The following is a 17,145-nucleotide window of genomic DNA, read 5'->3' on the forward strand; positions in this document are numbered from 1 at the left end:
TCATTGTTGTATAAAGGTTTTTTGGAATTTTCTCATTTAACAATTATAATAGTTTCTTTTTTTCTTTTCATAAGTCATTATTTAACTAAAATTTAAAATAAAAAAATATATTTTTTTGCCATAGTGGCAAAAAAACAAAATCAAAATTTGACCTATACACTTAAATTTTGTCAATTTAATATCCATAATCAGACCACAACAAAACAAGGTAAAAGCAAATTTTAGTTTTCAAAAATTCCCATTTTATGAGCTTAAAATTTTCTTTTAAATAATAATAAATACTTTGCAGTCCATTATCTCAAAATGTGCATTTTCTTACTTTCGCCACTATGGTTCTCAGCAAACGATATATTCCGTACTATAAGGCCATAACCATCAATGATATTTTAAAAAATCTTTCAGTTCAATTAAGAACAACGTCTGATGATGTATGTGACCGACGAAACGTTGTTGGATCCCAAGATCTTATAACTAAAAAATTCACTCAGCTAAAGTGATTTTGGTTATCTCGTTTTTTTTTTTGCAATATTTCACGTTTTTTGACATATTTTCTAAATTATTTGAGATTGTTAAGTAAGAGTTGCACTCAAAGATATGACCTTTCAGGGTAACCATTTTAAGGTATTAACGATTTTTCTACCTCAAAAACTTTCGAAAGCAGATGCATTTTTGTAAATCAGCTAATTTAAACTTTTGAGGAAAAACTTTATTATTTACGATTTTACATATTATTTCGTACTGTAAGACCATAACCACCAACGATATTTTAAAAAATCTTTCAGTTCAATCAACAGCAATGTCTAAAGATGTATTTAACCGACAAAACGTTGTTAGATTCCAATATCTTATACTTCAAAAAATTCACTCAGCTAAAGTGATTTTGGTTACTTCTGTTTTTTTTTCCGAAATATTTCACGTTTTCTGACATATTTTCTAAATTATTTGAGATTGTTAAATAAGAGTTTCATTCAAAGATGTGGCCTTTTAGGGCGAACATTTTAAGGTATTAGCGATTTTTGTACCTTAAAAACTTTCGAAAGCAGAGGCATTTTTGTAAATCAGCTAATTTGAACTTTTGAGGAAAAACTTTACAATTTAAGATTTTAAATACACTCCATACTATAACTCCATAACCACCAATGATATTTTAATAAATCTTTCACTTCAATCAACGGCAATATCGGATGATGTATTTGACTTACGAAACATTGTTATATCTAAAAAATTCATTCAGCTAAAGTGATTTTGGTTATCTCTGTTTTTTTTTGCAATATTTCACGTTTCTTTACATATTTTCTAAATTATTCGAGATTGTTAAATAAGATTTTCACTCAAAGATGTGGCCTTACAATGTGAACATTTTAAGGTATTAACCATTTTTGTACCTTCAAAACTTTTCAAAAAAGAGCCATTTATGTAAATCAGCAAATTTTAACTTTTGAGGAAAAAATTTATGATTTTACACACTATAGCTCTATAACCACCAAAGTTTAATGATGTATTTATCATATGAAAATTTATTGTCTATTTTTTTTTACAATATTTCACATTCTCTAAAATATATTGAATATTATTTGAAGCTCTTAAACAAGAGTTTCATTTAAATATGAAAAAAATTACTATGAACATAATAACATGCTTCAAAACGGCAAGTTACGTAAATTTTAAATGGATAATCTTCACAATCCTTGGGCGAGTACTTAATATTAGTATTAAGGCATTAGACTCTGTGCCTAGATTTTAATTAAGGAATAATAAGCATGTTCTTCAAATTGTCACTGGCGAACTTAGGTTAATTCGTTTTTGGTAAAAATGAATGAACTTGTACACAGGCATTTTTATGAATTCATTGGGCACCTATTTTGAACTGTTATAAACTCGTTTAGGATAAATATTTTTATTTATTTACCTAAAATATTCTATATAGCCTGAGTGAATATATTATGGAATTTTCAATTGAAAAAAATAAATCCCTTTAAGGTATTTTATTAAAAAAAAATCATCTAATTACATATCATAATTTTATTATACATTCAGTAATATTAAAAGGTACTTCGTTACAATTATTACCAACAACAAATCCATTAAATCTAAAAAAAAATCTACCTATATCATAATAAATAAACTTTTATAAACATAACCTATACAGTTTCAACTTTATCCTCTCGCTCCCCAATAAACGACGTCTCTTTCGATCTACTTACGGGTTGACTTTCTATCTCACTTTTTCCCCGTTGCTCCTTCTGCTCGTGATTGACGAAAGTGGAAATGTCACTGCCGCTACTAGTAGTAGTAATGGGTTCCGGATCCGTTACGCGAGGAGTCTGCGGTCGCGGTAAAATGCTAATTTTCGGTGCCATATCGATAATCGACCCGGTCGATTTCTTCATTAATTCCAACGGGATTTCTTCGGAACGTGGACGTGGCATCCTGGGAGAACCGTCTCGCGATTTCGTTCTACCGGACGAACTGTCCCTGGACCGTGAATCTGGCGGTTTTGTCTCTTTTCTTAAGTTGGAGAGTCGGTTCGGACTATCCGCTGAAAATCAAAAGAAATTTATTATATTAACCGCGCAGCAGTTAGAGGATCAATTTAAGGAAGTGTAGATTTATTTCTTTTGTAGAGAAACAAATTTATCGAACGTTCAACCCATCGCACCAATGGTGGAGTGACTCATGATTCAGTCAGATCCAGAGGTATTATTATTAATCTTTAATAGGAGCATATTTCCAAGGATTGCTGAAGATCGATGGTTCGCTAGTTCGGATTTTATAAATTCTACCTAAAAAATGTATGAATCAAGAGATCTTTGAAGTTGGAATTGGTAGATATCTTAAGGCCAGGCATGAACGATTTCAAATTTGGTTTTACCAAAAAAAAAAAAAGGTTTTAATTATTCTGAGATATTAGAAAAATTTGCATTAGTACAAAATAATAACGACCCGTCAAGTGGGACTAGAAATAAAAGGAAAACTAATGTCCTAGCCTGACTAGGATTTAGTCATAGGTATTTAAAGGGCATTTCCAAAGAATTTGGAAAACAGTATAGTCTGGAAAGGTGCATAGACGACAAGTTTTATAGGTGATATCAGTGGTTAGTTAAATAGTGTTCACATTGCATTCAACCTGGCTTATTAAGACTTCTTAAGATTAAGATTCACTGTTGAAAACCTTCACGATTGAAAATTAATAAGAAACATATTTTGGTGCAACTAAAATGAGGGAAGGCAGTTTGGTTTTGTAATAAATATATTTAATATAAAGTCCTGATTATTATGTCCATATCATTTTACAAAATGTCATTGACACTCTCCTTGTGCATTAAATATCAATTGGCACTCGGATTTCAGACAAGTCACCTTTAATGAGGGTCCTACTTTGGCATTTATATCCATCAAATAATTAAAATAACTCAACTACTCATTCACGATAATACATGCCGCGAATCCTCGTTTATGTCATCTATCGGTTGAGGGACTTCCTGGTGACGTGGACTCTTTGCGGAGGCTCTACTTTCGGTACCATGATGCCTATGGTATTGGTCCAACTGAAGTTGAAGCAGATATGTCAGCCTTCAGGTCCTTCTTCTCATCAGAAAAGCTGCTACGCCTTTAAAAAATCAGAGAGAGTCATAGCAAACTCATTTTATGTGGCGACCTAAACATTGCTTTTTCCAGTGTGTGTGCTGCTCAAGAATCCCTCCAGTCCATTTTCGACTCTTTTGGCTTAATCATGCACACTAAATCACCTACCAGAATAACTAAAACCAGCTCTAGTACAATAGATTATGTCGTATCTTCCTTTGAGCCAGATTTCGTCGATTGTACTGTCTTAGGCTCAGGTTTCTCAGACCATGAAGCAGTGTTAACAAAATTTTCCATAACTAAATCTAAAAGTAAAAATGTTCCACGCAAATTAGGCCGTATTTTCTCGGATAAAAATTTTTTACATTTTAGGCACCTTTGTCAATCAACTGACTGGAATATTCTCTCTGACGACGTTGATTCAGAATTCTAGTCTTTCTCACAAATCCTTTCCTTTGAGACCTCTTAAAAAGAAGCAACATAACCCCTGGTCTACCCAAGGCTTGCATACATCTGCTAAGAACATGCGCTTATTATCTCATCTTAAGAAATTTTCAGACAGCGCTTTTTTCATGAATACGTAAGACTTTACAAAAAGATTTATCAGAGAACTTTAAAAGCCGCCAAGGATATTTACTATAATAGGAGACTGGCTAAATCTAAAAATGTGGCTAAGGAAACATGGTCGATTGTTAATGCTTTGAGAAATAAGCCTTCTTTGTCGAATACTATCTCCACTTCATCTGAGAACCTTAATGGTTATTTTGTAAATGTGGCAAATAATTTAATGAGTACCATAACTCTTTCCCATGATCCACTATCATATCTTCCCATTGCAAATGAGAATTTCCACAGTTTTTTCTTTACGCCCGTAGTGTTACCAGAGCTTTGCAGTTCAATTAGGGAAATCAAAAACAAAGGTTCTTCTGGAAATTGATGGACTTACTCTCAAAATGTTTTCAAATCTGCCCGAATGTACATTATGTCATCTCATTACTCTAATTAATCAGTCTTTTCAAAAAGGTGTTTTTTCTAACTGCCTTAAGATGGCGATAATAATTCCACTACATAAAGGAGGAGACAAAGATCAGTCTTCCAACTATCGCCCTATCGCTCTTCTTCCCACACTTTCAAAAATTATTGAAAGATTGGTTAAAAAAAGACTTCTATCATTTTTGCTAAAATATAAAATACTTACTTCCCATCAATTTGGATTTTTAAATAACAAATGCACAAATGATGCGATGTTTTCTCTTTTTAATAATGTATACTCTAGCTTAAACAACCAACACCCTACAGCAACAATTTTCTGTGATTTTTCTAAAGCCTTTGATTGTGTTAATCATGACATCTTATTAAAAAAGTTGCAATATTACGGGTTCAGAGGAGCGCCTTTTGAATGGTTTAAGTCGTATCTCAATAACAGAAGTCAAGCTGTGAGAATTGATTCGACTATGTCTTCTTGCAAGCCAATACAAAGTGGAGTGCCTCAAGGTTCCGTACTTGGCCCTATTTTGTTTCTTATCTTCATCAATGACATTGCTAATTGCTATAATCTAAATATTAACGGTAAAGTCTGTCTATTTGCTGACGATACTAGTTTTACCTGGAGTAATCCAGATATTTCTACACTTCATAGAACCGTATCAAGTGATTTAACTACTATCAAATCATGGTGCGACTCTAATCTCCTTTGTCTCAACATTTCCAAAACTAAAACGTTGTCCTATAAAAATACCTTGCAATCTTTTGTACTTGGTAACGCAACAATTGACGAAGTTGATTCTGTAAAGTTTTTAGGGCTAACTGTTGACAACTCGTTAAAATGGGACACACATATTGACTCTTTATCAAGAAAATTAAGTTCCGCTTGTTTTGCGATAAGATCAATTTCTAAGGAGCTTAGCCTGTCTACTTATAGAACAGTTTATTTTGCCGTTTTTGAATCGCACCTCCGATACGCCCTTCCATTCTGGGGTACATGTACTGCAACTCAATTTAACCGTATTTTTAGACTACAAAACAGAGCTTTACGTTATACGCTGAGACTTAAATACAAAAGTCATTGCCAGCATTTCTTCAAAAAATTTCAAATATTAACTCTTCCATCTTTATTCATATTTGAGTCCGTTTGTCTAATACGCAAATACGGTTCAGCATCTGATAGGCCTTCCCATAGTTATCCACTTAGAAACACGGAACATGATCTATACCTGCCTACCCCACATTCAGAGTCGGTCAAAAGTTCCATATTATACAATGCAAAAAAAATGCACAATCATCTGCCATTGGAAATTAAAGCCATCACATCTTTTTTTGCATTTCGTAAAGCATTAAAAGCATTCTTACTGGAGCTTTTTACACAGTTAACGATTTTTTTTTTGTAATCATTGATTTGAAATTTCGCACTATCTGATTATGTATTTTTACAAACAATCTGTACATGTTTAGGTATACTGCTTTGTGTAGCTATTTTAGGATTTTTTATAATTTTTTACTTTTTTAAACATTTTTTTTAACAGAGAGATTTTTTAATGATTTTTTTTTGACATTGTATACATTAAATAGTATATTTTATAATAATATTTTTGACTACTTACAATTTTTAAATTGTATTAATCTATATATATTGTAGATATTATATTCTATTCTATTTATTTATTTATTTTTTTTTTATTTTGTTTTGTTTTTCTTTTCTTTAATTGTGTTTTGTGTCTTTTTTGTTTTACAGCTTTGTCTACAAATTGTAACAATTTCTTGACAATAAAGCATTGATTGATTGATTGATTGAAAATAGGAAAGCGAAAGAAGTTCTCGAAGTTTACATTTAATTTTTCGAAAAAGAAAATAGTCTACAGGAGCAATATCAAAGGTGAATAAGGTGAATAAGGCTGGTCGATAAGATTTATCTAAATTCTGGTCATAAAATTATTCACAATCCCGGGTGAGATGGTGTATTATTGTGATGTAAAATCCATGAGTTTTCTTTCCATATATCCGTTAATAGGAATTACAGAACATTTATAATTTAATAGGAACTTAATTTAACCTACCAAGGAAATCACATTTTTTTCCAACAATCAACCTTATTCCAAGTATTTTCCAGCAAATCCACGTTTAATTTTAAAAAAAAATGTTCATTAACTTGAAATCCTAGATAAGACTAAATTAAATTAAAGGAGAAACGTAACTTAAAAAGTTAAAGGATATCGTGAGTAACTTCCAAAGAAACTAGAGGGAATTTTAATTAAAGCTATAGAAAATTTACAACTTCTTCTAAAGAAAATTAACCCAATTTGAAGTATTTTCCGGGGAATTGCTTCAGCTAATCTTCGTTGGACAGTCCTCGCAGTTACTATTGTGATGAGAAGTACATGAGTTTTCTATCCATATATCCGTTAATAGGAATTACAGAAAATTTATAATTTAATAAGAACTTAATTTAACCTACCAAGGAAATCACATTTTTTTCCAACAATCAACCTTATTCCAAGGCCAAAGGAGGGAAAAAAAGTAAACTCAAAGTCCAAGTCTCATAAATCAGCGTCTATTAAAGGTTACGCGTTTCGCCCCATTAGGGCATCATTATATGCGGCGAAATGCGTAATAGATTTATGAGACTTGGACTTTGAGTTTACTTTTTTTCCCTCCTTTGGTCATATACTTAAGTCTCTTTGAGAGTAATGGATGATTATTTTGAATTACTTATTCCAAGGGTTTTCTATAAAATGCATGTTTAATTTAAAAAAAAAATGAATGTTCATTAGCTTGAATTCTGAGATAAAACTTAATTAAATTAAAGGAAAAAACGTAAGTTAAAAAGTTAAAGGATATCATGAGTAACCAAAGATATTAGAGGGAATTTTAATTAAAGCTACAGAAAATTGACAACTTCTAAAGAAAATTAAACCAATTTTAAGTATTTTCCGGGGAATTGCTTCAGCTAATCGTCGTTGGACAGTCCTCGCAGTTACTTTGAGCATACGAATTTTAGCAATTATTATTCTCAATCACGGATCTCTTATGCCTAATCCTCTTTATTCTTCTATCCATTCAAAATGCCCTTTTATGCCTTTTTTGGAATTTCTTTCCACATGTTCCCGTTCATTGTATCATTTAAACAATTCTAGAGACACACTGTATTTTTTAGCAAATATTGTACCTGGACATAACAATCGAACGTTTTTCTTCCAAAAATGTGTTTACCAGCATTTGCAAATTGGTGTACCCTTTGGCATACTGCCAAAAATAATGTATTTAAAAAATACTATGTTTTTATTCATACTTGAAATAGCTTATTTGTGTGACAGAAACTAAATTGTGTCTTGTCTTAGCTAATAATTTCATCTTTAATAATTAATTAGTTCATAGATTGGTGATCCAATTAAAAATCTGACTTTTTTTTCAATGTTCCAGCAGAACCTTTGATCCTAAATTAAGCTCGTATTATGCTGAGCATAACGAAATAAGCATTTACCCTTGTTTTTTCTCTCAATCCAATAATGAGAGTATACTAGACACAATTGCCACAGATTTTCATTCGAATATTTAAAATGATTAAGTTAATGAAGAAAATTTCAAATTTCTAGTATGAATAATTAATAGTCTAAAAATCCGTAAAACAACAGATAGGTCTGTAATATTGACCGCGGAATCTACACATAATAGAGTACAACAAGCGCGTTTCTTATATAATAACGTCCGTCGCTAGCCTAAATCTTACCTTCCCGGTGCCTTCTTGACTCGTCCGTCTTATGAATCACTCCTGGACTGATCTCGCGCTTCGGTGCCGCGAATCCCGGCACCCGGCCCGCATTAAATAACGTCCGAGTTTCACGGACATTCCGACCCCCGATTCGGCACCCGTACAACCCTTGTCCGGTAAAGGCGGGACTCGGCGGCCCTGACTGTCCGGGGATTTCCAATAAGCGCGCTATGTGCTGCATTTTCTTTTGTCGCGCCTTTATACGACCCTGAAACGTACGGAATCACGTATTAATTAACATTTGCAAAATAAAATCTTAAAAAAAAGATGGACAATCAGAGAGTTACAACTGTTAAGGTTATATTTTTAAAACAGCAATAGATTTCTGTTTTTTTTTTGACAGTCTCGTTGTTTTATCAGCTTTACCACTACCAAGCTAGTTCACTAGTTAACATTAATTATATTTATCTAGTTCTTAGTAACTATATCGCTATTAACTTTTAATTAACTTAAGAGGTTAAAGTTTCCTAAATTTCTAATATATGTTATAAACGCTCCTATTGGGTCGATATTGCGATCTGAATTTTAGTAATTTGTGACAATTCTTTGATTTCTGTGCAACAAGAGTAGCTTTGTAATCATACGCATATTTTACTAAATATTTTTAAAGTCAGTGTTAATATAGTTTGCCTATTTATTTGGAAACAAACATTTACAAAATCAAATTATATAAAGGAAGGGTAAGTTATTTCGATATATAATTTAGAAGCTTTAACTGTGAAGAAAATCGTGACCTATGTACAAAATTAATTTCTTTTATAGGTCAAGAAAAATGAAAACCTAGTTAACACGAAAAAGTGTAAATCTGGACATTTCTTAAAACACAAGGTTTTTTGGCAGCAAGAACTATTATACAAATCTACAATTTAAAAGAACACCAACAACGAAAGCACCCTTTAATTAAATTACTGGAAACTGATGAATCTAATGACTTTTCAAAAATTTGTTCAAAGTTCTAAGCTCTTACTTTTCATTAATTTATCTTATCTGCTAGCTAGAGGAAGACTTCAATTAAAGGAAGACAACATTTGAGTTTTCTCAAAAAAGTATTGTTGATATACAAATTAAACCAATTATTAGGATACGTTTGAAATCAGTGACAAAAGATTTTCTCTTATTGAGAATGTTCGGTTTAGGGAGTTTCGTTGCCCTTTCAAAGTTTTTTTCGAGGCTTTCAAAGGACTTTTGAAATTTTGTTTATGTTGAATTTCAATATATCAAAGAACAAAAGGTAGTTCAATTAGCTGGAATATTAAAGAAATTACCTCAAAAGCATGAATCATTGATTACTTTAATATACCAGAAATTCCAAATAATTATTGATTTTATTCAACGCTTTTAGAGTGACTTTTTTACGTTTCAGGCTTAAGAAATTTGAATAAACTAAAGAATAAAAATTATTCGATGCATAATAATTTTTTATTTAATTCCACGCCTTTGAAGGCATTTTTTAAATATTCCAAGCATTTGAAATAATTTTTATTCTTCAGTTTATTCTAATTTCAAGTACCTGAATTGTTATTGAGAAAACGCCTCCAAAATCGTGAAATAAAATTGTTCAAAATCATTTCATTTTAATCAATGAATAATTTAATATACCAGAAATTTCAAATAATTCTTGATTTTATTCAATACTTTTGGTGTCATTTTTTTTATATTCCAGGCATGCGAAATTTGAATAAACTAAAGAATAAAAATTATTTGTTTGATGTATAATAGTTTTTTATTTAATTCCACGCCTTTGAAGGCATCTTTTAAATATTTCAAGCATTTGAAATAGTTTTTATTCTTCAGTTTATTCATATTTCAAATAACTGAATTATTATTAAGAAAATGCCTCCAAAAACGTAGAATTAAAAATTTGAATATTTTATTATTCCAGATATTTCAAGTTATTGTTGATTTTATTCGACATTTTTTGGAGTAATTTTTTTAAATATTCCAGGCAAGTGAAATTTGAATAAACTAAAGAATAAAAATTATATCTTAGATGTATAATAATTTTTTATTTAATTCCACGATTTTGGAGGCATTCTCTTAATAATAATTCAGGTACTTGAAATTTTAATAAACTCAAGAATAAACTTTATTTTAAATGCGTGGAATATTTAAAAAATGCCTTCAAATTTGAATAAACTAAAGAATAAAAGTTATTTTATAGATGCATAATAATTTTTTATCTTATTCTACGCTTTTGAAGGCATTTTTTAAATATTCCAGGCGTTTGAAATAATAATGTTTATTCTTCAGTTTGTTTTAACTTCAAACACCTGAATTATTAAGAAAATGCTTTCAAATTCGTTGAATAAAATAAAAAATTATTTGATTTAAACCAGTGTTTATTTTACTATTCCAAAAATGTTAAGTAATTGTTGATATATTGGAGTCATTTTTATTTAATGTTTTAGGCATGTGAAACTTGTATTAATCGAAAAATTATTTCATAAATATCAAATAAATTTTTATTTTTTTATGCGAATTTCAAATAATTTTTTCAATATTCTAGGCAATTGTGATTTAAATAAACTGAAGATTAAACATGATTTTAAATACCAGAACTATTTAAAAAAATGCTTCCAAAAGAAAGGAGTTAAATAAAAAATTCTTCCATCAAAAACTAACATTAATACCTCGTTATAAATACATTACAAATGAAGCATCTCAAATTATATTACTGTTAATATAGTTTACCTATTTCTATTATTGTACTTATTTGAACATTTAGAAAATCAAACTAAATAAAGGAAGGGTAAGTTATTTCAATATATAATTATTTCAGAAGCTTTAACTGTAAAGAAAATCGTGACCTATATACAAAATTAATTTCTTTATAGGTCAAGAAAAATGAAAACCTAGTTAACACGAAAAAGTGTAAATTTGGACATTTCTTACAGCACAAAGTTTTTTTTGCCAGTAAGAACTATTATACAAATCTACAATTTAAAGGAACACCAACAAGGAAAGCACCCTTTAATTAAATTAGTAGAAAATGATGATTCTAATGACTCTGTTACTTTATCTAGAAGATTACTTCAATTCAAGAAATACAACAACCCTAACATTTGGGTTTTCGCAAAAAGGTATTGTTGATATACAGTGGCGGCCAAAAATGGCCAAAATTTTAATTTATTTTCCAATCTTATAAGGTATTTAACATTTTTAAGCGATTATGTACTAAAAATGTTTATCTTAGCCTGAGCAATAAATACATACAAAAAATCCAGAATTTTATCAAAGGAATGTGAGTAATTAACGCAAAGTCTTTTTTTCATGTGGACATAAATGGAGAAACTTTTTGTACACAGGTTATTAACTGAGTAGTTCTTGTGCAGATCAGTTCTACATTTTGCTACTTTTTAGTTTGGTTAGCAATTATTATCTTGTTGAAAGCATCTCATATTACCTGGATACTGGTTTTCATACTCTTATTAAACCGAAAAAGTATACTAATTTGATAAATAGAAAATACAATGAATTTACCGTACAATTGAGCAAACTTCTGCTGGCCGTCCGTGCAACTAAAGACATACCCTTTAAAATGTCATTGATCACATATTGTTTTTGAACGTTAATCAAACTCGTGTGTCAGTGCAAATTAAAAAAAATTTATTAATCCTGGCAGTCCTAATAAGGATAATGGGAAACTGTCATCAAATTATTGCAATGTCATCGGTCATTGATACGTGTGCAAAGTTTCAAGTTGATCAGACTTTTAGAAACCAGTGAAAATTAAGCTTAAACATTCCGTTACATACATACATACATATTTAAAACCCGAGCTAATAAAAGCGTGTTAAGAAGAATGATTACTTATTAAGAATTTCAATACGGCATATCATCCCTGGAATCCACAATAATATTTATCAGCTCTGAGAAGCAAATCGCAATTTCTATAGTGATTATGATTTTTAACCAGCTCTAGGAATTGTACAAAGAGTAAAAAAATTATCACTTCACTTTAGCGGGATCATCACCATTAATTCTTAATATATCTTTCACTACTATATAATTCTTAAATCGCTTATCAATAGTGATTTAAGAATTACAAGAACATTGGTTTCAGTAATGACTCCATTGCAGATAAAGCAAAATTTAGTTTTTTTTGAACAACAAAACAGGGACAAACATAACACCGTAGCCTCGAACGGAAAACAACCACAGTTTTTTGAAAAAACAACACAATATTTCATATGGAATTCTCTTGACAAAAAATCATACTTATTCATTCACGTGCTATAATCGAAATTCAGCGATATTTACGGAAGTCTTCATTCGAATGCACAGAAGAAAGTCCTGCTAGATTAAAACTCGTTATACAGTGAGGCTCTTAATTGTCTCTTAATTTTATTTAAAATTCAGGTGTAATTTGTTTGTTGAGTTTTTTTCTGACATTGACAAAAATAAATGTGTGCCAAATTTAAAATTTTTCCATAAACCCATTCAAGAGATAAGAGGAGGGAGGAAAATTAAGAGCCGCACTGTATATCCTAACTTACAGAATCTACTAATACGCGAACAATCAACAATAAATACCTTTTTTACCTACAAAAAAAACAACTGCTACCTAGTTAAAGAATAACTGAAACAAACAATATTATGACTTGACAATACTTTTGTCAAAACTCCAAGTAGAGGATTTTACAACGAGAAAGACCTAAGAACAGTAAATGTATATTAGGCATCAGCCCTGTTATTTTTGTACTTGTTATTTTTGGTTGAAGATAACAGTTGCTTACTGCTTGATTGTTAACTAACAACCCATCTCTAATACCTTTGTCAATCTTTGTTTGGCCGCCATACACCTTATATTATCGTCGAAAAGAAATTTCGCACTTAATAACGGTATACGATTAGTGGCCACTCCCGAAATCGGACGGTGTATGGTGATGTGCAGACATCTAGAGTCGTCCTTGTCACCGGTGACCTCGATGTCTTGCAGGAAACCTACTAATTTGGCAACACCCCAACCTAACCTACAACGTATAGCCAATTAGTAAACTGTTCAAGTCTGGTTTGTGCTTATCAAGTTTGTTTTTACCGTTTATTATCTGGCTCGACTAGTATTAGCTGCATAACGTCGATAACCAAAAATCGCCTCATTTTGGTGCCGTCTTTGTATAAAACGGTACAGGCGATCAGATCGGAGTTATCTGAAAAGAAACCCGGTTTTATGATCAGTTTTATTCGTGCTCTGCTCCGCCACTGGATCAAGCAATCACTAGTGTGCACACATTAATTTAAGTTTCACTTTTTAAAAACTATTTACCCAATAACCACACCGAAAGCAAATAAAAGCCGATTTTCAGCGTGGAACGGTTCTTAGTTGGTGTTTAACACTGCGTTTCTGCGATTCTGGTTTTAACCAAAATATGTTTGGCGTTTGGTATTTACCAATTATTACCCGGTTTTGGATTTGGGTTAAACTTTTAGTCATACAGTCCAGAAGAAGGCTATGCTTAGATTGTAAAAAATTGATTGAGAATTGCGATATGATGTGCGCCCTTTATAAATTAAGAAAAATAAATACCAATTAGTTTATTATCAAAGAAAATACCAATTAGTTAATTATCAAGGAAAACAATACACTACTTAGTAAAAAAAAGTTAAATTAAAGGAGAGAAAATTTAAAATTAATTCAGGCAATCAGGCCTTTGTGGCTTCACCTATACAAATTTACATGACCATTATACATAATTTATTTTAGATCCAATGAAAGCATTTTTATTCGAGAGAAAAGAGTGGCTAAGGCTCTGAAAAATCAAAAAATTGGACTTATCCTTGGTTTTTACCCGCCAAACAACTACATTGAGGTCATAAATTGTGTTCGTATAAACGTTTTGGTTTAACCAGTGTTTTTTGATTGTAAATAGTAAATAATAAACAAAAACAACTTTATTTTGTGTACTGCATTCTCATTTCTTACATAATATTCTTTTATAAATGAAGTATTTTTTTTTACTTTAATTTGATTATCCATATGACCAACTCTATTTGTAATGCTGATATTGCTAATCCAAGAATAAGACTTATCTGCTTACTGGCTGTCGATTTTTTTTAATGAATATTTACGGCAGTCACTTTATTCCGAAACACAAGAAATAATTCTTGCTTTGAAGGAGAAATATATCCCTTCTAATAAAGTGCCTTCAACAGAACTTCGGCTAATGGAGTACAACGTATATAAATTCAGACTTTATTTTTATTATTTTTTTAGAGATGTTTAGACATTTCAAATAAGCACTTAACCAAAAATGAAAAACTACTAGGCAGTTGGGTATTTACCGCTAATGTCGGTGACAACTTTGACAGTAGATTGATGACGTGACTTTTTAAAAACCAACTGCACCCAAACGTTTTGATAAATACCACTCGGAAATTGGTAAAAACCAAAACGCTTTGGTTATTCGCCTAAAATCGTTCGCTATAAACTCTTTAATTCCTAATAACCAATTTATTTCAGCGAGTGTTACTTTAAATCAGAATTTTTAAATAGTAGGGGAACAATACGTCACACTTACCTGTCAGCGATATTACTAAATATAACTTAATAAAATTAACTTAATATAACTTATATAAATATAACTTAATAAAATTAACTTAATAAAATTAACAGCAGCACAAGCTCCTCACAGCCAAGTAACTATACGCCGCGTCAGCACATCTTACTAAATATACACGGTATCAGCGCTCGCTGCCACGCGGCATTTTTTTTCTGCATTTCGCATTTCCGTATTTATAACATTGATGATTTTAATGTTGGGTCTTTTACCGCGGTGTCGTAAACTTTAGAACTTCTTTGGCAGTATATAATATCGAAAATCAACTGAAAAAACTTTTAAATTTGATGGATGAAGACGTGATAATTGTCACCTAATTTATTAGCTTGTCGGATTTTCAAATAATTGCGAGGACGAATTTAAATAAACTGCAGATTGATGCCACCGATACAGTCAAGTGTAATATGTGGATTAAAAAGTTTAGTGGTGCGACGAAAACGCAGTGGATAGTGAGAAATTCTTGGCCCCATTTAAAGACTATAATTTATAGAAAATTGTATGTTTGTCATCAGTTCAACTTTAACAAAGTTAACAATGACGAGAGGGTTCGGTCTCGTACTCGAGTTAAAGGAAAAGGATGCAATGCATCAGTCGATATAAAAATAAAAAAAATTAATAGAGATACTATACTATACTTAAAACATGGACTCTCTGCAGTAATGAATGTAAGTATATTTTTAAATGTATAATATTGTATATGTACATATAGGTACCTTACCATCAAACAAAATATTCTCTGTGTGTATTTTATTGAATAATTTAATAGTTATTTATGTAAGAAAAGTGTGTAAAGTGAGTTTTTTTACCGAATGTAAATATTGTCAATCACATGAGTAAAAAATCTGACCTATTATAGAGTTTTCGGTCGCGACAAAAAATGCCTCCGACTAACGCTAAATGAAATTTTTGACACATAAACCCTATATCATATGTGAAAAATTTCATTTAGCGTTAGTCGAAGGCATTTTTTGACACTACCGAAAACTCCATATTCTTAAAAAAATCAATGCTAACTAGTCAAAAATAATAATTTGTCAAAAAAATGCCAGATTTATTTTACACAGTAGTGCGTAATATGCATTGAAATTAAAAAGGCAAATTTTACAAATTCAAAAGCGTGCGTAAAGCGAGTACTTTACGCATTGCGAAAATTTGACGCAATGGCATAGCGCAAGGGGCCGTGTGATTTTTAGCGGCTCGTATTATTTGCATCAATAATAGTAAAAGTAAAATTATTAAAATAAGGTTATTGCGTTTAAATTACTACCTATAATAAAGATAATTATGTACCTCTTTTACCAGCCTCATTTTGTTTGGCTGTAACACGAGCGCGCCATGAAAAGTATCACTTTTCCTCCTAATAAAATAATATAAAGTGCGCGTCAATTGAAAAAATTACTAAATTTGAGATGTTGCAACTCTGTCAAAAAAAAAACAAATTTAAAAAAAAACTACCATTTCTAAAACATCGATTCTTTGGCTATAAGCTGCTCAAATTGAAATAAAAATATTACATACTGTCAATAATACAGGGCGTTAAAAGAGACAATAAAATTTGTATCATGTAGTCAGTTCTTTAAAAGAAAAATTTGAGAGGATAGCTTCTTTAACTGCTAAATCTCTTAATGAGAGCAACAAAAAACTTATTTGTAAATATGTTAAGACCCTTCAATCAATTAAAACACCATCCCAATTGCTTTAATATTATGCAAAAAAAAAACATGTCAAACCAGAGGAAAATTATTTGGAGTTAAGTCCACAGCAATAAGTCGGCGAAGGACAAAAGGCGGGTCGAAAAAGGTTGCAAGCTGGACGTCCTTGTAAAGAAGTAAGCTTTACAGCCAACAAAAACAAAACAAAAAGGAAGCATTCCTTAATAAGCAATATAAATGAAAATCTTCCAAATGCTAAAATTAATTAATTATTTAATGTTAAACTAAGAATGTTTTTTTTTATTTTTGTTAAACTTTTATTTCATAATAAAGAATATAGGTATGTTTTTTTTTTTCATTATAACAGAGTTTTATTTATAATTCCACATTTTCTATTATAATAAAATCTATTATGAATGGCGCTGATACGCAGTACGTTTAGTAGGACGTGCTGACGCGGCGTATAGTTATTTCGCTCTTCATGATGCTTGTAAGTGGGAGGAGCTTGTGCTGCTGTTAAGTATATTTAGTATACCTGTCAACCAAAAGAGTAACCGCGATTCTTACCAATTCGACGCTGAAAATC

At 30.8% G+C, this 17,145-nt stretch overlaps 1 protein-coding gene across 3 annotated transcripts in view; it reads right to left on the bottom strand.

Annotated features, from left to right (window-relative positions):
• Nucleotides 1–2,007: 2,007 nt before the first annotated feature.
• The window catches only part of LOC126740326 (protein CLEC16A homolog), a 32,250-nt gene continuing 17,112 nt past the window's right edge, over nt 2,008–17,145 (bottom strand). For all 3 annotated transcript variants that reach the window (XM_050446299.1, XM_050446298.1, XM_050446297.1), the window contains exons 12-15: nt 13,389–13,500; nt 13,122–13,323; nt 8,309–8,558; nt 2,008–2,539 (exon numbers count right to left, since the gene is read on the bottom strand). In XM_050446299.1, coding sequence (XP_050302256.1) covers nt 2,142–2,539; nt 8,309–8,558; nt 13,122–13,323; nt 13,389–13,500 — 962 coding nt within the window. In that variant the 3' untranslated portion in view covers nt 2,008–2,141. The remainder of the gene's footprint in view (nt 2,540–8,308; nt 8,559–13,121; nt 13,324–13,388; nt 13,501–17,145) is intronic.

The sequence above is a fragment of the Anthonomus grandis genome, chromosome 9, assembly GCF_022605725.1.
Source record: "Anthonomus grandis grandis chromosome 9, icAntGran1.3, whole genome shotgun sequence".
Lineage (NCBI taxonomy): Eukaryota > Metazoa > Arthropoda > Insecta > Coleoptera > Curculionidae > Anthonomus > Anthonomus grandis.